This window comes from Schistocerca nitens, chromosome 2 (assembly GCF_023898315.1).
Source record: "Schistocerca nitens isolate TAMUIC-IGC-003100 chromosome 2, iqSchNite1.1, whole genome shotgun sequence".
Taxonomy (NCBI): Eukaryota; Metazoa; Arthropoda; class Insecta; order Orthoptera; family Acrididae; genus Schistocerca; species Schistocerca nitens.
The window spans coordinates 314,891,480-314,915,443 of record NC_064615.1 but is presented as its reverse complement, the minus strand read 5'-3'; the positions used below and the strand labels follow the sequence as shown (position 1 = coordinate 314,915,443).

Sequence of the window (23,964 nt, the reverse complement as noted above, 5' to 3'; positions counted from 1 at the left end):
CAACCTTCCGTTTTCAGACGTCACTAAATTCTTGGGTCTTATGTTTGACAGAAAACTGTGCTGGTCCTCCCACGTTTCCTATCTTTCGGCTCGCTGTCTGCGAACGCTCAACACCCTCAGTGTCCTGAATGGTACCTCCTGGGGAGCGGACCGAGTGGTCCTTCTCCGCCTCTATCGCGCCTTAGTGCGCTCGAAATTGGACTATGGAAGCATAGTCTACTCCTCTGCTCGGCCGTCTATTCTTCGGCGTCTCGACTCTATCCACCACCGTGGATTGCGTTTAGCGTCTGGAGCTTTTTACACTAGCCCTGTGGAAAGCCTTTATGCCGAGACTGCTGAACCTCCGCTGTCCAATCGGCGAGCGGTCCTTCTGAGCCGTTATGCTAGCCATCTGTCTTCCATGCCTGCTAATCCAGCCCATGACCCTTTTTTCGACGCCTCCTTTGATGTAGGGTATGCAGGCCGCTCCTCCTCCCTACTACCCCCGGGAGTCCGCTTCCGTCAACTGCTCCATTCTCTTTCCTTCCGCTTTCCTAAAACCTTCTTGACAACTTGGGGTACAGCACCGCCTTGGCTGCGTCCCCGGATCTGTCTGCTCCGTGATCTTTGTCAATTTCCCAAGGACGGTACACCTTCACTTGTTTATCGTCGGGCATTTGCTGCTCTATGTGCACAAATGACGGACGCCACATTTACACCGACGGCTCGAAAACATCGTTGGGTGTAGGGAGTGCCTATATTGTTGGCGACGCCCCAAATCACTTTCGGCTTCCCGACCAGTGTTCGGTTTATACTGCGGAGCTTTTCGCTGTTCTCCAGGCTGTCCACTACATCCGCCGCCATCAGCGGATACAGTACGTAATCTGCTCAGATTCTCTCAGCTCTCTCCTCAGTCTCCAAGCTCTTTACCCTGTGCACCCTCTGGTCCACCGGATTCAGGACTGTCTGCGCTTGCTCCACCTGGGGGGCGTCTCGGTGGCGTTCCTCTGGCTCCCGGGACACGCTGGTATCTGTGGGAATGAGGCGGCTGATATAGCAGCCAAGGCTGCAGTTTCTCTTCCTCGGCCAGCTATTCAGTCGCTTCCCTTCACCGATCTACGGAGCGGTTTATGTCGCAAAGTTGCTCATTTATGGCATGCGCATTGGTCAACACTTCCCCGCAATAAATTGCGGGAAGTGAAAGCCCTTCCTTGCGCTTGGACCTCTTCCTCCCGAACGCGTCGTCGGGAGGAGGTAATTTTAGCTAGACTCCGGATAGGGCACTGTCTTTTTAGCCATCGACATCTTTTAAGCGGCGATCCTCCCCCACTCTGTCCCCACTGCTCTCAGCTGTGGACGGTACGACACCTTTTAATTGAATGCCCCTATTTTAATCCGTTACGCTCCCGTCTACAGCTATCGCCTGATCTATCGTCGATTTTAGCAGATGACACGCGCTCAGCCGACCGCGTTCTCGAGTTTATTAGTGACAGTGAAATGACGCCAGTCATTTGAAGTTTTATCGGGGACCATCAACCCCTCTCTGTAGTGGAATTTTAAGCCTTGTTTCTGCTTTTAGTGTCCAATTTTTTGAGTTTCGTTCCCATTTTTGCTGTTTTCAATTTTCAGTTTTTATTCTTTCCTCAGTCACGGACCGGGCGCTAATGACCTTAGCAGTTTTGCGCCCTAAAACCAAAATAAAATAAATAAATAAAAAAAAACCCTCCCCTCCCGCCCCCCCCCCTCACACTAGACGAGTGTAACCCCCTATGTTTGGGTGGTAGAGTAATTGTGGTGTACGCATACGTGGAAAACTTGTTTGTGCAGCAATCGCCGACATAGTGTAGCTGAGGCAGAATAAGGGGAACCAACCCGCATTCGCCAAGGGAGATGGAAAACCGCCTAAAAACCATCCACAGACTGGCCGGCTCACCAGACCTAGACTCGTGTCCGCCGGATGGATTCGTACCGGGGACCAGGCGCTCCTTCCCAATACGGAAATCCGTGCGTTAGACCGCACGGCTAACCGGGCGGGGAAAGTAAAGGTAATACAGTTTTTAAAGGAAATCTTAGACATAAAGGGTGTGCAAACTTTCCAGCGTCACTGGAATTTATTACTAATTTGAAAAAGGTCAAGGATAACATCATGCCGCATAACCATGCTCCAAGCACGAAAAGAAAAGGACGACGAAGAAGAGTATTCAAACAGATCAAACATATGTTGAAGTCAATGCGCATATCACGACAGATAAGATCCAAATGGGTTCTTTATGGAACTGTGACTAGCGTCGGTTCAACTGCGTGATTTCTTCCGAAAGCACGCTATCCATGAAAGGGGAGAGAATCACTGTCTCGACATGGCAAACCAGTTAAGTGCGACACACAGTTACTCGAGGGATGTCACTATATCAATGGACGGACGATTGCCTTTTTTATAAGTACCAAATGGCAAGTCAAGGAAAATAGAAGGAAATAAAAAACGGTGCTCTCCAGATTTTTTCATACATGCACGTGTGAGCGGAAATATGACGAAAGAACATTTGAAGACGTTTTTTAGCTATCAATCCACATTTGCCAGCGAAGTTAATAGTACTTCGTGACTCCTGGTCTAGACATAAGGAAGAAAAAGTACCGCTGGAAGGCTCTGGAGGAAAAGCTGTTTCAAAAGTCATTTCATCTATGTGGACAAAATACGCACAACCTTCAGGCAACATAAAATATCAGTGTTCTGCCAAAAGGCAGGTTTTCACATGGTAGTTCTCCAGGTAGTCCGGTCTTCTGCCATCCTCTTCAGATCTGCATAATTTCCTCTTTCCTTTAATTTAATAGTCTGTTATTCTCTTGGCATATATTGTTTTTTTTTTAAAGGGAAAACATAAAACATATGCCAAGAGAATAACAGACTATTAAATTACTTATCATTAACATGCAGCTAAAACTGAATGCCAGATTATTTATCACGAAAATGCATTCTGTCATTTACAGTCTATCATGTGCGGAAATACATAGGCCAAGACTTAGTTGCGCATGGCTACGATATTGAACTTGTGGACAACTTCAAAAGTGTCATTGACGTGGCATTCAACATTGATATTATAGAATGTGCAGTTACGACATCTTACCAAATTGCTTTTCTTTGCCGTGCATTTCGTAGTCATTTATATTGCTTCGAGGCTTTTATTGAAAGTCCTCACTTTCACTTATAGTTGATACCTTCATTACGTTTTGTTTCTACAGTGGCATCGGTACTGATATCTAGAGCACGCTTGCAGAGAGCAGGAAAGACACCAGCACATTGAGCAGTACGTAATGATAATTTAACCGAAAGTTCATACAGGTATGTTCGTTCGAACGCAATACTTTCCTTGTCTGTAACGAATACATACATTTTCGACTGACAGTTTTGCGAAGAAAGTCTTTCACCAATTATTTGTAGACTTGGAATTTAGGTTTTGATTGCTGTTATTTTCGCTTGCTTGTAATATGACGCCACCATCGACAAGAAACCTAGTTTTGTAGAAAGGAAGCACATCACGTGACAACCAGTTGCTGCAAACGAGTGTCTCCCAGTTGGAAAGGTTCATTCAGCTTCGCTGAAAACACCTCCCTCCGCTGACTGATAACTCTTTACATAATCCTCAGCATTGTCTGGTGAGTCTGATCAACTTTCCAAGTGAATACTTAGCTCATTTTCTATTTAATGTAAGGTATCTGACACTACTGACAGCCTGCCGTATGTACAATGCAGGCTTTCACGGTATGTATCTGTGTCCTTCGTAAATTTCGTTTTATGAGCGTATAACACTGGTCCAAACCATATTCCTAAGCCTAATGTTAATTCTCCTAACGATGTAGTCATCAGGAGCCATAAAGACTCGTATAGCAGTTTGATTCTGACAAGCTCAGAAAGCCGAACTGTTAACACGCATGCCAAGTAACGGTCGCGCCGTGTCATGGCGTCATCAGACCGCTGTCTAAGATCGCGGTTTGGCGCCGACGTGTGTTACGGACCTTGTGAATCACAATACTTCGAGGAAGAGCTCGATTTAAAAATTGCTTTCGGAAGAAACGGTTACTCAGAGATAAATATGTTAAGATCTGGACCTTCTACTGAAATGGACTAACGAGGGAATTTTTTCCCATTCGTAAAGCTGTCACAAATCGCATCAGCAGAGTACTAAGACGACATAGTATTGCCATAGCGCTCAAATCAAAAAGAAATGTGCGCGAATAATTTAACACTGCAGAAAACCAATACCCGCTGCTTACCACAACAGTACACAAAATCGCTGCTACATCCGGCCAAGTGTACAGAGGAACTGAGAAAGGAAATACTAACACCTAGCTTAAAGAACACAAGAGCAATATTCGACGGACAGGGAGAAATCACAAGCTGAAGTTCGTGTACTGGGCTCACCGAAACACAAAATTCTTTTCTCTGATACTATTTTAATGGAGGTCCAATCGTTACTATGGTAGAATCTACAGAGACTATAGAACTTCAAAAAGCACGAGATCGACTTTAACAAAAAGAAGGGTTGAAATTACACAAAGAGAGACCCTTACTGCTGAATAAAACAAACGGTATCAACTCACTGCAACCTACGTAACACATGTCGGCTCTAATGGTGGTCAGAGACACCGGTGTGATGGTACGGCTCAACTGTTGCGTGGGTGCGCATAAACAGTTCAGTTAGTTGGACTAGTGTTAAGTCCGAAAGTTCTGAGCCTTTATAGCCTTCGATGTCTCAGCCATTAGCAGACGTAACGGTACACAAAGACGCGTGCCTTAAACCATGTCATAATCCCAATAATACAAAATTCTCCAGTAATACTATTATTCGTCCCTCGCACGTATAAACCGAGAGGGATAGCGCGGTTGTTAGTACACAGCACCCGCATGCGCGAGGACGATGGTTCAAACCCGCGTTCGACCATCCTGAGTTAGGTTTCCCGTGATTTCCCTAAATCGCTTCAGGCCAGGATGGTTCCTCCGAAAGGGTAAGGCTGCTTTCCTCCTTCATCGTTCCCTAATCAGGGCTTGTGTTGCGTCTCTGATGACATTGTTGTCGAAGGGACGTTAAAACACTAATTTCCTCCTCACGCCTACAGTGGGTGTCAGTAAAGCAAAAAATAAATTTTATAATCTTTGATGTCGGGAAATTCGGTATAATTAAGAACTACATATGCATCATAAGATTTTTGCCTCCTTTCAAGTTGTTGTTGTCCCCCCCCCCCCGGAGATCCGAATGGGGGACTATTTTACCTCCGGACACTGATTTAACATGAGAGGAAGCCATTTTTTGTGCTCCTTAGAGAGCATGGTTATCACTAAATACATATAGCGTTAGTCTAGCGTTAGTATAGTGGTTATTTACATGTTAACGTATGGTTATTCAGTAGAACAAGCAATGTCCGCACGTACCACCACAAAAATTTGTAAAATGTTACACCATTACTAAGATAAAGTTATCTCTTTCATCAGTTGTTCTGCAGAGTAGCTTAAAAATGTAAGTACGGGGAAAAATTCATTCTAAGAAATTTACTTAAATCGTTACCTTAGAAAGAGAAGTAAAGCTTGGTTGCAACCTTCACACCAAAAATATCGGTGTCACTGCATTGTCAGTCAGCGACGTTTCCTTAAAGTTTAGTTATTAGCCCTCAGTGGTTCTAGTGCCAGATTTTGTCACTGATAGTAAACTGCCTGTTCTTAATCGTATTAAATATAGCAGTGGAAACGCAAATAGATGGGGAATCTGCGTGACTGTTTCTTACCTTCATCTAAAAGTCAAAACTACCATTGTGATGAATTTCAACATTTTAAGCACCTTTGGAAGCATTTCGAAGTTACTGTAAACATTTACTCAGTTAACAGGTTATGTATTATGCGTACGTCTCTGCAGTCTCACCACACTTATTCGTTTCTAGTGGCGAATCAGCAGTTTGTTTTTATTTGGCACTAATCGAAAAGGACGAATCTGCCATCCTATGTTTGAAGTAAGGCACAACCAACCTCCAAAGCTACTTAAGGAAACCACTGAATTGAGAATTTAAGACGATTTGACTGGTAAATGAAACCTGCTCCTTCACAATAATATATACTTCGTCTCGAAACCAGAATACTTTATAAGATATATTTCTGGGCATTTGAATGATGTCAATGTGAAAACATTTGACTAAACTTAGTCGAAGAAAATGATTAATTCCAGTATAAAATAATCCTCGCTGTGTCCTGAGGAATAAAATTTACATGTTCTACAGAATGGTTTCTTGAAAAACACTCGTTTCCGGTTAACTGGTTTGAAAGTTCTTCGGAGAAATATGCTTTCGGTATGACAACTGTTACGTTAACATTACTCATGTGTCGCTACATTACAATTGCCTTCGTACTCACTTTTCTGAAATGACAGACGTTTTATGTAGACAGCAAAGGGACAAAAATACATATCTTAAGGCTTCGTGATTAGATGCCCTTCAATATTAAACCTCGTAAAATGAGTGTAAAAGAAGTCCACTGGTAATAATTGCTAATGTTAAGTTTCCGCACATTACTTTATTCTTGCAGTATTAAGCCATTGCTATATCTGGAACGTACTTCATCAATAGTTGTTAGATTGGCTGGTATAGATTGCCTGTAGGTTATAAGTAAATATATGAATAAAATTAATAATTCCATGGCTACTAGAATATGAGTTGTAGATTAGTTCAGAATAGCGGAGTTCGTCGATATTCTTTCTTAGTTGATTAGTGTTGGTCGGTAGTAGAATCTTTCCGTCGCCCGGACGCGCCAGCAAACACTTAAGATTTCGTGTGGAGTTGAGCGTATGTAGACTGACTGCTGAGTCACGTCGCTGTAATGCCACGGCTTCATCCGACTTGTAGGGCGGATGTCGGCGATTCAGCTGGCTCAGGTAATACGCCCGCAAGCTCGCTACGCAGCTGATAAGGAAACGCTGCGTTTAAAAGTACATGTAAGCAGAAAGATAGTAAAATTAAACCGTAAATTCGTGACGCAGAGCTTCCAGACGGACGGTTATCATCCCCTTGTACTGGAAAAGGCCTAACTGTTAAACTTAAGCAAAGTGGCGGAATTTCTGTTGGCGTTTAAAGAGGGCGAGGAAACCGATCTTACTTTTTTCTTTTCGCAAGACCGTCGCCCAGCAAACACTCAGACGTCACTGGAGAATAGCGCTGATAATACACATTTATAATGGGGTAAATATAGTTAAAATATTGCTTTTCAAAATGGCTCTGAGCACTATGGAACTTAACTTCTGAGGTCATCAGTTGCCTAGAACTTAGAACTACTTAAACCTAACTAACCTAAGGCCATCACACACATCCATGCCCGAGGCAGGATTCGAACCTGCGACCGTAGCGGTCGCTCGGTTCCAGACTGCAGCGCCTAGAACCGCACGGCCACTCCGGCCGGCTATATTGCTTTTCAGTCTTAGCATATATTTAAATCTAAATTACTCAAAAAGTTACTGTCTATGGATCAGTCCGCTCTTATCGCCCACCGGATTCTGTATGAAAGGGGCATTAATTCGATAAATTTAGATTTATAACCATGCTTAGATCAATCCACGTAGTTTATACACAGATTCGGAGCAGTACGCGAAACTGCACTACAATCTTACAGATCCTTATCCAAACAATAATCAGATCAATGAACTAGTTAGACCGTATCGGGGAAGATGGAGACTATTTTCAGCTGGAAAGAGTGGTTTCTTTGGGGAAGTGGGCGGGGAGAGAGGAGTGGGGCGGAGGAAGCGCTTTTGTGTAAAATTATATTACTTTAACAATGGCAGAACCATAACTGGACTTCGTAATGGAATCTGCTCTATAATACGAGACGTGGAATGATAAAGCGATTAAGATGTACATACTTAGCTGCTCCGCCTGTAGGACATGCCAGCCCACACAGTAATATTAATCAAGGACATTCTGATTGGTTCCTCCGCCATAATTCTCTTTTATTTCTACTCGTTTCCTTATTCTGTAATATAGCTCGGAAGGTGTAAATGCCACACTGAAGCAAGTGTTGTTGGGTTGTTTGGGGAAGGAGACGAGACAGCGAGGTCATCGGAATAGGGAAGAACGGGGAAGGAAGTCGGCTGTACCCTTTCAAAGGAACCATCCCGGCATTTGCTTGGAGTGATTTAGGGAAATCATGGAAAACCTAAATCAGGATGGCCGGACGTGGGGTTGAACAGTCGTCATCCCGAATGCGAGTTCAGTGTGTTAGTCACAGCGCCACCTCGCTCGGTAAGCAAGTGTTGTGTACCTGGTAATTGCGAACTTTGAAAATGGCTTGAGATTCAGTGCTAACGACAAGAATTCTGTTAATACAAATGGATCTGCATAACATAAAGGTAAAATACCCAAAGCTAGCTACAAACATGGAAATTTTAAGTACAACAATGTTCTTCTTAATGTATATTATCTGTGGCTACTTTATGAAAATAAGGCAACTATAGTATACGTGCGCACCATTGAAAAAACACAATACGTAAAATTCGACGTTTGTTGCTGCCCTTAAGTGTATTCTCCACACGACAAAATTTCCTGTGCTAAAATGACACGGCGATCGGATGGTCCCGGTAGGCCACTCGTGGTCTGAAGGCGGAGTGCTTTTTTTTTAAAAAAATTGTATATGAATACAGGCACAATCTTAGAAGTGTTAGTACAACATTAGTTATCGCGAGGTACCTGCTAGCGGATCATTTATTATTCATCATAATACCATGAAGTGTGCAGAATGCCTATCACCATAAAGCTTGAAGCAATTGAGCAGCTACTGAACAAAATGGCTCATGAATATGGCCTATATTTTCCAATGACTTCCATCAAAGATGGACAATTGCCTTCTGATCAAACAGATCACGGCAAATGCTGTCCAACAAGGGAATTCTTAAAGTATGAAAAAATACAGTTGAGCTCAGTTTTAACAAATTCAGCATCTGTTTTTACAAAATTTTATCCCGAGTAACTTTGTCCCACATGTTCTCATCCTTACTATTCCTGACTTCCAAATGGTATGTAGCCAAATTGTATCATCCGAGAAATTGAACCTGAGCTCGGTTACCTGGTTTCTCTTTGCATACACATCGTAGTGATTAGCACAATCAGATGTCTCATTTTCATGTTAACACAAAAATTAATTAAAACACTTTGGCTCAATTTTAATGTTCAAATGTTTCAGAATACATAAAGTTGTGTTCATTAAAATAAATGGAACACATTTCAAATTTTGGTTCCACAGCAGCTTCCCAACAATTATTGATGATGATGATGATGATGATGATGATGATGATGATGATGATGATGATGAAATCTTCATCATCCAATAAAATTTAATAAAGAACCGGAAAAAAGTACACGCTTTTTAAACTTCGAAAATGCTAAACTAACGTAGATCCTAAAACAGTGGTGCATTAGTATGAGTGCTTGGTAATGTTTCCCTAACATGTGTTAAGACGTTAGCGTACTACTCTACAGAGTTGATTACCTAAATAACGAGGATTAACCTGTGTCCTGATTAATCGTATGCTGTATAACCTGAAGAGTGGATGCATCAGAAACAAGCACATACTCTGCAAGTTAACGCAAAATTCCACTTTATACTGAAATAAACATCTCTTGCTGATTACACTGTTCACCTGTGAAACATACGTTCTCGAAGGTGTTCTCTGGAAATGTTCAGTCCGTCAAACCAGCTCCAGGGAGGTTAAGTGTACGTATACACACCTCAACACATTGTACAGAGCGTAAGAAAGGATACGTTGAATAAATATCAGCGCTTTTCTGTCTTACTTTATCCACTTACGAAGTGAGGGAATTGTATCTATGCCTGTGTACGTGTCCCAATTTCTCTTAAATTATTCGCATGTCTACTCAAGCTTACGATGGTGGTGGCATAAGCTGTTTTTCTCGAATTCGAGGTATCTAAAATAACTAGACGGAATTCTGCGATAACTACGGAGCTTTTTTTCCAAAGATACCCTTTTAAGTATCCCCCAACATATCCATCACGCGTTCTTATGGACTACATCAACTTAATTTTAACGCAGTAGTGTGTGCGCCTCACTTTATTCGATGTTTGTTGTCAAGGTAACTTGACAGCAACTCCAAGCAATCGAACAATATGCTAGAACTGGTCGAACTAGCGTCTTGTTTGTGATCACCTTTGCAGGTCCACTAGACTTGCCCAGATCACTTCCAACAAATCTAAATGTTCTATCAGCCTTCCCTGATAATGTTTTACGTGTTAGTCGCGTTTAATGCTACTCCTAAATGTGACGTGATCAAGATGTTAGTCACTATTCTTGTGATCGGATACTTCACGTTATAGGCGTAATCTTTCATTTATTCACATTCAGAGAGCCGTCACTCATTACATGAACTCCAAATTTTGTAAGTCCTTTCGCATTTCCTTAAGATAGTGTAATTACGGTACTACCCTGCAGTAAACGGTACCGTCAGCGACCAATCTGATAGTGGTGATCATTGTCTGATAATTTTTTTTATGTATATTGAGAAAATTAGAGGCTGCATTACATTCGGGGCACATCCGATTCTTTCTACATCTACATTTATACTCCGCAAGCCACCCAACGGTGTGTGGCGGAGAGCACTTTACGTGCCACTGTCATTACCTCCCTTTCCTGTTCAAGTCGCGTATGGTTCGCGGGAAGAACGACTGTCTGAAAGCCTCCGTGCGCGCTCTAATCTCTCTAATTTTACATTCGTGATCTCCTCGGGAGGTATAAGTAGGGGGAAGCAATATATTCGATACCTCATCCAGAAACGCACCCTCTCGAAACCTGACGAGCAAGCTACACCGCGATGCAGAGCGCCACTCTTGCAGAGTCTGCCACTTGAGTTAATTAAACATCTCCGTAATGCTATCACGGTTACCAAATAACCCTGTGACGAAACGCGCCGCTCTTCTTTGGATCTTCTCTATCTCCTCCGTCAACCCGATCTGGTACGGATCCCACACTGATGAGCAATACTCAAGTATAGGTCGAACGAGTGTTTTGTAAGCCACCTCCTTTGTTGATGGACTACATTTTCTAAGGACTCTCCTAATGAATCTCAACCTGGTACCCGCCTTACCAACAATTGATTTTATATGATCATTCCACTTCAAATCGTTCCGCACGCATACTCCCAGATATTTTACAGAAGTAACTGCTACCAGTGTTTGTTCCGCTATCATCTAATCATACAAGAAAGGACCCTTCTTTCTATGTATTCGCAATACATTACATTTGTCTATGTTAAGGGACAGTTGCCACTCCCTGCACCAAGTGCCTATCCGCTGCAGATCTTCCTGCATTTCGCTACAATTTTCTAATGCTGCAACTTCTCTGTATACTACAGCATCATCCGCGAAAAGCCGCATGGAACTTCCGACACTATCTACTAGGTCATTTATATATATTGTGAAAAGCAATGGTCCCATAACACTCCCATGTGGCACGCCAGAGGTTACTTTAACGTCTGTAGACGTCTCTCCGTTGATAACAACATGCTGTGTTCTGTTTGCTAAAAACTCTTCAATCCAGCCACACAGCTGGTCTGATATTCCGTAGGCTCTTACTTTATCAGGCGACAGTGCGGAACTGTATCGAACGCCTTCCGGAGGTCAAGAAAAATAGCATCTACCTGGGAGCCTGTATCTAATATTTTCTGGGTCTCATGAACAAATAAAGCGAGTTGGGTCTCACACGATCGCTGTTTCCGGAATCCACGTTGATTCCTACATAGTAGATTCTGGGTTTCCAAAAACGACATGATACTCGAGCAAAAAACATGTTCTAAAATTCTACAACAGATCGACGTCAGAGATACAGGTCTATAGTTTTGCGCATCTGCTTGACGACCCTTCTTGAAGACTGGGACTACCTGTGCTCTTTTCCAATCATTTGGAACCCTCCGTTCCTCTAGAGACTTGCGGTACACGGCTGTTAGAAGGGGGGCAAGTTCTTTCGCGTACTCTGTGTAGAATCGAATTGGTATCCCGTCAGGTCCAGTGGACTTTCCTCTGTTGAGTGATTCCAGCTGCTTTTCTATTCCTTGGACACTTATCTCGATGTCAGCCATTTTTTCGTTTGTGCGAGGATTTAGAGAAGGAACTGCAGTGCGGCCTTCTTCTGTGAAACAGCTTTGGAAAAAGGTGTTTAGTATTTCAGCTTTACGCGTGTCATCCTCTGTTTCAATGCCATCATCATCCCGGAGTGTCTGGATATTCTTTCTTCAGATTTTGGTGAAAATTCACTGTACCGTAACTTATTGTGTTCCGTTAGGCAAATATTCACCGAACAAATAACTCCGAAGTACTCTGACAGATGGGTGTCTTGTTAAGTTGTCGATTATGTTGTACAGAGTGAAGTCTGAGTGGACACATCTGTCCAGACGTACATTCTCATGCTGAATTTATCTTACGTGCGTATAATAAAATACCCCGATGTTCTTCTGTATGTATTGGAACGCTTATCTCAGGAACTACTGTAGGAATTTTCATAAGGTTTTCGCTAACACAGATTCACGATGATTTGTTTATAATTCATTACCGTTAAGACAGCAAAGTCGTCCGGCCATGAACACGTAGTGCTAACCGTGCGAAGCGGGGCGGGTCACTAGTTGCATACAGTTAAGACCGAAGACTGAGGACAGGCTTATTTGGCACAGAGTAAGCCACGATTCGACCTCACAGTTCACACATTGCGATTTAGGTAAAGCGAGGAAAACTTACCTCAGTATGGTCAAAGTGCATTTGAAACTCACTCCTCCAGAATGAGAGCATCATTAAGCGTACGTTGTTACCACGGGCTGTCTGTCTGCAACGCCAGCCCCTGGGAGCTGAGTGGTCAACGCGACGATATGCCATGGCTAACGGCCCGGTTTCGATTCCCGGCTGGGTCGGAGATTTTCTCCGCTCAGGGACTGGGTGTTGTCCTTATCGTCATTTCATCCCCATCGATACGCAAGCCGCCGAAGTGGCGTCAACTCGAAAGACTTGCGCTAAGCGAACGGTCTACCCGACGGGAGGCCCTAGCCACACGGCATTTCATTATGTTTGCAATTTGTAGGTTAGGGATATTTTTGCTCGTAATACAACATCAAGAGTACTTTATTTTTCAGTTTAAGTTCAACTTCCTATCAAGCTTTCCACTGATGTTGATTATCACCCCGTTGTCAAATGATTTCCACGAAAGAATACCAGCACATATTACACGATAAAGAATACTTTAGATCAACTGCGTCGGTTCGATCCTACTTGCAGTGTTGGACAGCGATATTATGACCGTAGACAGACTCCAGAGCTATAAAATGAGAGGAAGTAGCAATACACTATCCATTGTTTCGGCTGGTGGAGTGAAAGAAATTATAAACACAGGAATTGTGGTGAAAACTAAATGATATAGACCCTATTCTTCAGGCATTTCATTGCATATATTAAAATGATAGAAACGCACGGAGATCCGATGAGCGTGGGAGGAAATAAAATGGAATTGCGCCGTGGTTCTACTGCGCAGTATAGAGGTTCACCTTCATACTGCAACGGGTTGCTGTTTCGACAATAACAAAAGTGGGCATGAACTCGGGTTCAAACGCAAACGCTCATTCTTCAAGGAGACGGCAGCACGACATGTCTTCTTCCTAACACTGTCAGAGTACCAGTGGATTGTCGTACAACCCCGAAAACACCTCTTCCGCGGCTGGCTTCAGTGAATCTGCCACACTGGCTGCTCCTATGTTGGCAACCCACTTGGTTCTGTAGTAACGATCTTTTCCCACGAGCAGCAGGTGAAATTGTTTCCTTTCAGTTTTCTGGTAATACCATAATTGCGCAAATTCGTAGACAGGCAACCAAAAGTAATGTATCACAGAATGTGCACCATGCAGCTCCTCTTCCATCTCCCACACTCACGAAATTGACAGTTTAAAAAAATTTAGAAATACCTCAGGGCATCAATATATCACACGTCCGTATTAGTCTTAATGAGTTCAGACATGCGGGACGCTAAAGAAAGGATGGTTAATGATAGAGATACGTATCTCCCTATCGACCAATGTTTCCATGTCTTCAAATACTTGTCTGAGAGGAGTTTTATGCCTCGAGTATACAACTGTAATCATTATGCATAAGTCCGACACGAGTAATTGAATTGACAACAGAAAACAATTTTGAAACACGCTTGTTTCAATCGTACAAAAGGTAACCGCGCGAGAGATATCGCGTGTTGCATTCTCGTTCGTGCCAGCCTGTGAAGTACATTTGTCTGGTGCCAAGAAATAGTTGATTTAAGGTCCTAACCAAAGAATAACTACACAACACGAACCAAACTGACTTGGTTTCAGATTTTAAATCAGTGCACCAGCCGCAAATCATAATATATATACGATTATGGACTCCAAACATGATTTATTCTTAAATGCGCTTATCTTGTTGCAGGTGGCTTCGTAAGTTGATATGGAAGAGCTACAAGAAAGGAATCACGGAAGACGACTTATATGAAAGGCTCGAAGAAGACTGTACACAGGATCTAGGCGATCGGCTGGAAAAGTGAGTAGATATCTTGTTGCCCTATGTTGTGTTAGTCCATCGATTATTATTAACAATACTAGTTTCTTCCTTTTTTGTAAAAAGTGTTTTCCTCAAATGGAGTACTTTGGTAGAACTGAAGACTTGGAGTAAATTTGATACGAGTTATCAAAAATTATTTCACACCCCAAACATTGCAGACAGCAATGGTAGTTTAAAACAAGTATTATAGCCACTGTGAAGCCATATTTTTGTGTCAGGTCTGTTCATTTGCCACAGAAGTATTTCAAATATTTTGTTAAGGAATTGGTATGTCTCGTGCAGATGTATGTCCTGGAAAACTCTACAGCCTGCATTTGCAGAGAAATTCCTTCGCACTTTGTGATAATTTCTCTTCTCAACTGAAAAAATTGTTGCAAAGCGTCAGTTGTGCCCACGTCATAGACGTCTGACAAACTTTAGCACACATCAGGTAATGTCAAAAATATAAAGTTGGCAGTGTGTGCCACACGGATCGCAGTCGAAAGGATTGTAATGTAGGGTTAGATTCATATGCAGCATAACATTTTGATCGTGAGTAAACAGTACTCACCAAGAAAGGCCTAAGATAATTTTGCCCTTCAGGATAACGTCACTTCCTCAGCATTCATTTGTCGTTATTGGATAATTTGAAAAACTTATTGTGTCCGAATGCTGTTCATGTCCCACAGTTGTTCAGTTATGCTAACAGCCCAGTCAATGAAGACCAAAAGAGGACAAATACGGGGAAAATTCATGTACACGCAAATTTTTGTACAGCGATAAGTAGTTCATGAATAACACATTAAAAATTCTGACCGCTGGAGTGTTGCGAGGAGTCCTTTAAAGGTCACTTCTTATATTTTTCTTGAATACCTCGAAAATCGAAGCGTCTAGCGAAAATGTTTACCAATACAAAAATTAAACCGTATAAAATTTTCTACAAAAACGTTATTGGGTTAAAAAATTCTCAGTGTGCATTCTTCACCGAAGTACAGTAGAACCTACTAAGGGGTAAATTGTGTTCTGGGGCTGTGACAGGTTAGAGGTAGGGAGTAGATGCAAGAGAGGAAGATAGATCGTCGGGTTGTAGTCATGCATTTTCCTCCTTCACATGTCTGCAAACAGAAGAGCGAGCAGGCCATTTCCTGCTCTCTACCCCATTACATTTCAATAAGCGACTACATGGTGTTTCACAAAGGCCTCCCACAGCTCGCCTTATGAATCATTGGACAAGCAGTGCGCAAACACGCTCAGGGTCGGGGGTATTTCTTTTCTACATAGTGCATTAGTATTATACGAAATACAGACAAAAGTTACTAATAATACTTAGACGAGAAACACACATGGACAGATACGATGTAAACCTCTGCACACTGTTCTACACTGTTACAGGGGAAACTCTTAGTGATCCTGTACGGCAGTTGTAGCGTCCTTCCGGAAAAAGCGACTTCTCATACGAGTGCCGGTAGTTTTTCAGTTTAGACACACTAAATCTCCCCAGCATTTTCTGTCCAGTGCTTGCGTTTGCACACAATAAATTCACTGATTCCATGTTTATGAAGAGGTTATTTTCAGTTTAAGTACTTGCAGTTGGATTCGTAAATGTAGTTCCTTCCTGCTGTCTATAACTGACTGTTTTGTACGCCGGTGTAGCCATATTGCAGTCAGTTGGCAGTGAATTGATAAATGACCGGAAAGTTACAGCGCTTCTCTCACCATTAACTGTGTTACTGGTAGCCTGCGTAAATCTCTTCTATTCAGAAATTGCTAGCAGTCGTAAAGTGGTCTGTGGGGTGGAGCGATTTGCTATACACCATCAGACATACCCTGCAAGGTGAGTGTGAACATATGTGACGGATGGGATTAGTCGTGTGCTTGTCAAGAATATTACTGTGCTTCGATGCGTTGCTTGACTTGCGTTAAAATGTGTCGAGTTCCATAAAACCTAGGTGACCTATTTCTGTTGCTGATCTGGGCCTGATCTGGCCCACAAATCAGCACAGATCTAGAAAGCATCGTTCGTGCGAAACTATTTGCCCTTTTCCCCACATAGTGTCCTACGGATCATGGATGAAGGGCAACAGGCAAATTCCATATTCCTAGATTTCCGAAAAGCATTTGACACAGTGCCCCACAACAGACGAAAGAATGTACGATCATACGGATCAGGTTTTCAGATATGTTTGTGGCTAGAAGCCTTACTTTGTAATAGAACCTAATAGGTTGTCCTCGACGCTCAATGTTCGTCAGAGAAAAGGGTGTCATGAACGCCCCAGGGAATTGAGAGAGGACCGCTATTATTCTTTGTGCACAGAAATGATTTGACAGGATGAGCAGCAATCTGCGGCTGTTTGCTGATGACGCTGTGAAGTACGGGAGCGTGTCGTTGAGTGTATTAGAATACAAGATGGCTTTCACAAAATTTGTGGTTGCTCTGATGGCGGTAGCTAGCTCTAAATGTAGAAAAATGTAAAATACTGCAGTGTGTTCTGGATTCCCACCAGTTCGGATTGAAGGAAGACATCAAAGCAACTCAGAGCCGGGCTACTACATTTGTTACTGGTAGATTCGATCAACACCCAAGTATAAAGGATATGCTTTAGGAACCCAAATGAGAATCTCTGGAAGCAACACTACTGAGAAAATTTAGAGAACCGAATCTGAAACTGACGCAGAAAGATTATCCTGCCGCCAACACATTTCTCATAAGGACTACAAAGATAAGAGAAATTTGGGCTCGTACTGAGGCATACACACATTACATTTTCCCTTGCTCTTTTGGCGAATGGAAGAGAAAAGGATGTGACTAGTAGTGGGACAAAGTACTCTCCTGTAAGCACCAGACAGTGGCTTAGGGGATGTGGATGTATTATGTAGAAAAGGTCAGTCGATGGGGCTATCAGCGTATGTACCACATTGAAAAGCCTGCCCACAAGTATAATATACTTTCAACATGTAATAGACAGCGTAGATTTCGTTGTCTCCACTACCACTGGCTGAAACACTTTTCGCAGCATGAAATGTATCAGAAATGATGACTCCAGCCCCAGCTCTCCCAACGTCTGAAGAAGCCCAGATACTTATCTGCTCTTTCTAGCCAAAATATCCTCCTAGCCTTCTTGGCTGATTTGTTAACTTTAGTAACCATGGTCGCTATATCACGATAATCACTAGCCCCTGTCTCTGATACCGACAATGTCAGGGCTGTTTGTAGCTGCAAAGTCTAAAATATTTACATGGCGTGTGTGTTGTCTCACTAGTTGCTCAAGGCAGTTTTCGGAAAAGGAGTTCAAAAGTACTTCACAAGACTGTCGGTTCATACCATATGCTGTGAATCCAGTCCATACCATGTGCTGTGAATCCATAACGTCCCAGTCTACACTCGGTAGGTTAGTTCCCACCCACTACTACGGCATTACCAGCATGTATACGTGCTACGTATGGTCGGTAAAAACATGGAACAATTAACTTGATTTCACCTAGATCTTTTATACACGTTCAAATAACTTCACAGTGAGACTTAAACTCGACTACCTTAGAGATAATATTTTTGTCGACAGCAATAAGCACTTCCCCTCCTTCGATGTCTAATCTGTCTTTCCGACATGTTCCGTGACTCGCTAAATATTTCAGATCTTTCTACTTCGGGTTTCAGCGCTCTCTCGTGTCCCGGGAATAATTTGAGCGCGACCAATCTCCTGGAGGACACTAAATTGGGTGATTTTGTTACGAATACTTCGACAATTTACTGATAAAAAATGTTGACAGTCGAAGTGTCTTCACTCTGATCTTGGTCTGATTCGCTCTCTGCGTGTCGACTGACGAATATTCATCAGAGTACCACAAGGTACCTCCCAGGTAGAAAAATGTGCACTCCACAGGTACTCTGCTTCACTAGTGTAGAGCACCCATGACCTATCAAGGGGAGTCCTAGCATTCTCCAACCCATAACTAAATCTGTGGTTGAGGCCCTCCACTCAGCTTCAAATCAAGGGATGTACTGCTGTAAATTGTGAGCCCTGCTCGCACCCGACGAGCGAGACTAGCAGCCTTCACCACTTCAGAAAGCCACTCACATGAACTGCGGATGTTATCAGAACCCAAACGACAGGCATCATTGGTCTCGACGTGAACCACAATTTGAAGATAACTGCACCCTGCACCCTCGATAGGTGCAGGTTAAGCCGCCTCCACATCTGAGATGAGGCCCCTTCAGACATACAGTATAGAGTGCACATTGGCTTTCATTTCAGCCCTAGTCGTTGTTTCCTCAATGGGCTCCACAGCGCGCCTAACGTGAGAGACCCGACAACGAGCAAGCGCCCAGCCACGTGTGCCTACTCGGACCCTGCTGAAGGAAAGGCCCCAAGTTCTCACAGGGCGAATAGGCCAGGTCAGATGTCCAGCCTTCACATTGGCCCCCCTCCTCGAGCGACGCGATCCCATTACCACCCGCCACTCACCCTGGTGTGAGGGCGCGGACACACAGCGACCGGCGCGCTAGGAGGTGCCTCGGCAGCAGAGCCCGTGGGCGAAACAAGCGGCGCCTCAGGTGTCCCATGCGATGCGCCGTTACACCCCGACACAACAGCCTGGAGACGGCTGACCATAGCCAAAAACTCATTCAGCTCAGTGAAATTATTTTGTCTACTCACAGAGAACTGGACAAGAAACGCTGGGGAGGCATAACCTGTCTGTAAACTTAAAACGAAAGAGTGCTCGAAATGCAGGAAGTTAACCTTCCTGCTAGACTGAGTCAGTTGCCACTCTAGCAGTGTAAAACAGCTGTAAGAGATTTAGATTCTCCCCACATGTTTCTTGCATTAGTACTACCAACTACTCATATCTTTATTCCATTCCTTGTTCACACACTTTCTGGAAAAATAAACACCTTCAGGCATGTGTACACGCTGGAACGTCAGTGATTCCAGTCGTAGTGCGAAAGGGTCGGTGTAACTTTGTGAAACGTGCTGTAGCTGCGTCTTGTGACGTAGTGGGTAGTGAGAGTTGAGAATCGCCTGTTCAGTCTGCAGACCTACGAAGGAAGTGCACAGTCACAATACGGGGGATCTACCTTGCCTCATACTTATTGTTACATCCCCAGAACGCAATTTATCCTGTAGAACGATACTACTGCACTTGCATGTGGTACACGAATTTATTATTTGCTCTTAAAACACTTCATTCAACAGTAAAAATTAATTTTTTACCAATAAAATGTTATTTTTAATAACCTGCTGTTTATCTTCCCCTCGAATGTGGAAACGTAGTCCTACAGAAAAATGAATCAGGCGTTTCTTGTAGGAAATTGAATGTAGTTTAATTTTGTACTGGTATAGATATTCGCTAGAAGCCGTAGTTTTAAAGCTATTTCAGAAAGACATAAAAAAGTGACCTTCAAGCTTCTACTCCACCGCCACGTTTTCATTGCATCGGCCAGGATATTTAGTATGTTCGTGGCACACCCACATACCACTGTAGAAAAATTTGTGAGTACACGAATGCATTTCTTTTGACTGGACAAGGGAGGACAATCGTGTGCACCATGTGTTAGTGAATCGTGTCATCTTAGTTCTGTGTTGTCATATTTTACCTCTTTGTTAGTCATATTTTCTGAAGCCGCAGCTGAGAATAGCCTAGAATTTGCCCAGCCGAGCCTGGGAAACCACGTACAAACTACTTGATTGCACTGTGTGGCAGATCAACTGTCATTTAGTTGCCTCTCGTGTTTGATCAGAGTCTGGCTCATCTCCGTGTCTCAAGCTACAGTGTTGCGTGTAAAGCTGTACGAACTGGTCAGTATTCCAATGCAGAGAAAATCTTTCTTATATTTTCATTGTTTTCACATTTCTTTTTTTTTTTTGCCCTGTTTAATTCTTATTAAAGAGATACCGCAATTCCTTCGCACGCCTGTACGCTATGTAAAGTATGAACTGAATATAGATTTGTGTTTATTTAAAGATGTGAAAAATTAAACATGTATAATTACTACAGCATTAATCATGATAAGCTGTGACTATTGATAAATATTTGAAATAAGGAGGCCACCTTAAGCCTCGTTTATATATTACTAGCTATTTTACTAGCCTTTGAGCTGTGGCTTCACCCACGCCTGTATATGTCACATATATTGCACGTCTCTCTCTTCCCCCGTCCGGTCTGTCCACTATGTCACCCCAATGGGAGCTAGGTGGTTCTCATCTCCACTGTGCTTATTCCCAGACAGTTAGTAGTATACGAACCAAATTTCACTGAAATCAGTTCAGTGGTCCAAGAGATGTGAAAATAAGTATCAACACAGACAAATCTTCATATAAAAACTATAAAACTATGTAAGATTAAAAACACCTGCACCACGAAGGGATTATATCCAAACAGGACTCAAATCGGTAGATGTACATAATTCACATTTAAAAAAAAAATTGGATGATTTATTCAAGAGAGCGAGCTTCAAAGTGAGCAAGACGGTAATGTGTTGGTTTACGTCCGGCCCTCATGCAAGCAGTTACTCGGCTTGATAGAGCTGTTGGATGCCCTCCTGAGGGATATCATGTCAAATTCTGTCCAATTGGCACATTAGATCATCAAAATCCTGAGCTATCCCATAATGCTCCAAATGTTCTCAATCGGGGAGAGATCAGGTGACCTTGATGGCCAAGGTAGGATTTCGCAAGCGTGAAGATAAGCAGTAAAAATCTCGCCGTGTGCGGGCGGCCTTTATCTTTCCATGAAGGGAAACAAAACTAGGCGTAGAACATAGTTGACGTATCTGAGCTGTAAGGGCGCCGCGGATGACAACCAAAGAGGTCCTGCTATGAAAAGAAATGGAACCCTAGACCATCACCCCCCCCCCCCCCCCCCCCGGATGTCGGTCCTTATTGCGGGCGTCTCCAAGACACGTCTTCGCCGGTTATCGGGGCTCGGCAAATCGAAGATACTCTTCACCCCATTTTGTTGCCCTTCATGGCAAGCCATCCTGAGTCTACAGTTAACAAAGATAATGCCCGTCCGCACGCGGCGAGACTTCCTACTGCTTATCTTCGTGATTGCGAAACCCTACCTTGGCTAGCAATGTCGCCGGATCTCTCCCCAATTGAGAACACGTATAGCATTGTGTGTAGGGTCTTCCAACCAGCTCGAAATTTTGACGATCTAAAGCGGCAACTGGACAGAATTTGGCTCGATATCCCTGAGAACAATCTTCAACAAGTCTGTCAATCTCGAGTAACTGGTTGCGTAAGGACCAGAGGTGGACAAACGCGTTATTGACTTGTTCGGTTTGAGTAAATCTTTCTCTTCAAATAATCACCCAGGTTTTCTGAAATTGTAATCATTTGTTTGTCGGTACATGTACATCAGTTTACCGATTTCAGCCTCATTCGGATGATTCCTTCCTGGTTCGTGTGTTTTCCCCTTCTTAAAAATTTGTAGACATCACTTCCTATTTTAATTTTCCTTTCGCTCAAACTTGCGAAATGTTTGCTATGCTTTCTACAGATTTTATTTTGCTTGTACCTGCAGTTACTTCAACATTCTTCCGGTGGCGTAATTTTTTACACCGACTGAGGTGACAGAACAGTTATGGTGCGAGGGCGTGCTGAATATTAATGCCTCCGATTTTTATACGAAAACTCTTAACGCTTTTTAACTAAAACAAATGTTATCAGCTTTGTACATCTGTATTATTCTTCGCTACATACGTATTTCTGAAAAGTCGCCCTGGTGATCAGCACATGTCTCACAGAGACACCAGTTTGTTGATACCATCACTGTACAATGTTCAACTTTGTTGACGAAGCCACAATCTCAGCTACCCTTGCATCGTTTCACCACTATGAAAGTGAAATCCTCGAACGTATTCTTGAAGTTTCGGAGATGGTGGCCAGGTAGGGACTGTACGTACTGAGGATGGGAAATGGCGAGTCCAAGGGGTCGAATTGTAGAACTCGTTTATGGCCTGGCATTGTCACGCTGAAGTATAGTGTGCTCTGTGTGAACGGACTCTTCGAATACGAAACTCGATTACATCAGGCTATTTCTCACGCTCCAATGTAATTTACACACAGCCGTGCTACAAACAATTCAGACTTCTGGCGGCAGAGGCATGCACATATGTAGACGTAAAGATGTACATGTTAACGTTTGTTTTATCTGAACCTTTGAGTTTTCACATACAAATCCGAGCATTACTTTCAAGCACATCCTCGTACTTCTCGTGTTCGGAAAGAGCATGTTGCACATCTACGACTAGTCACTCAAATTTACGTTTATGTAACTTAGATAGGTCGAATGCATTGTTCTTTTCTTCGAAAAAGTTGCGACCAATTTCCTTTCTTAGCCTTGCTCTATACGACCATATGCTCTGTTAATGACTAAGTAGTCGTTAAGATGTGAATCCCTAAATTTCCTTTTAACTGACTACGGGCTACGATTTCTTGGTTAGAGCATCGCTTCATAATGTTCAACGTTGAAGGTTATAAACGTAGACACTGGTCTCTGAACCATATCATCTCTGTAATAAGTACCTGTTGTGGAATTGAGAGAGAGATGTACATAGTATCTTACGAATGTCGTAAGAGTGGAACCATAGCATAATGTATCATAGATGTGGACACTTGACATGAACAGGGGGACTTACATTTATCGTGCAATTCACTAAATATTCAGTTAATTAAAAAATGTTCGAATCGTCATTGTGGTTGATAGTTCCATTTCCAGATAATAGTTGTAGTCACGCATTGATCCAATAGCGCGTGTTATTACTTATTGCTTATATAATTCATTTGTTCAATGTTTAGGGTTCCGTATCTTAACCGGAAAAATGGAACCACAACCATAAGGGTTCAATTTTGTTGTCCGTCTGTCCGTCTGCTTGCTAAGACCTCTTTTTCTCAGGAACGGATTGAGGTGTCAAGTTGAAATTTGTGCCAAATATTAAAGTCGACGGTACCTTCCTTTGGCGGGGTAAAGAAATTAAACTTCGATCAAAAGACGTGGACATTTTCCCTATATTTTGATACTCGCTAACTCATTCAGCAAAATCTATGGATAAACTATGTGTATACCCAAGTAAATTTGTACTTTTACTCTCACTTGTCCGGTTTTTTCCACGTAGATTCGATACCTTGCACCTATGTTGTACTCGTACATGCTGGTTACAGAGAGAAACAGCTTGATTTCCCTTTTGAGGATTGTGTAATTTCAGCAAACAATGTTGCAGGTCCAGTTGAAGCGGGAAGCGATAAGCATTCCGTTAGCAGTGGCTACCGTTACGTAAGTTACGTAAACTACAAACATGCATCACTTGTGACGTTGACTCGCTATGCTGGAATGTGACGGATTCAAACACCGGAGCACCGGGTTGGGTTTTGAATCGCGTAGGCTACAACCGTGCGCCTAATAATACC

General features: G+C 42.8%; 1 protein-coding gene across 1 annotated transcript in view; it reads left to right on the top strand.

The window, feature by feature from the left end:
- Positions 1-23,964, top strand: part of LOC126236083 (ATP-binding cassette sub-family C member 4-like) — a 251,908-nt gene that overhangs the window by 26,276 nt on the left and 201,668 nt on the right. Inside the window, exon 2 of the mRNA XM_049945146.1 lies at positions 14,447-14,557. Coding sequence (XP_049801103.1) covers positions 14,447-14,557 — 111 coding nt within the window. The remainder of the gene's footprint in view (positions 1-14,446; positions 14,558-23,964) is intronic.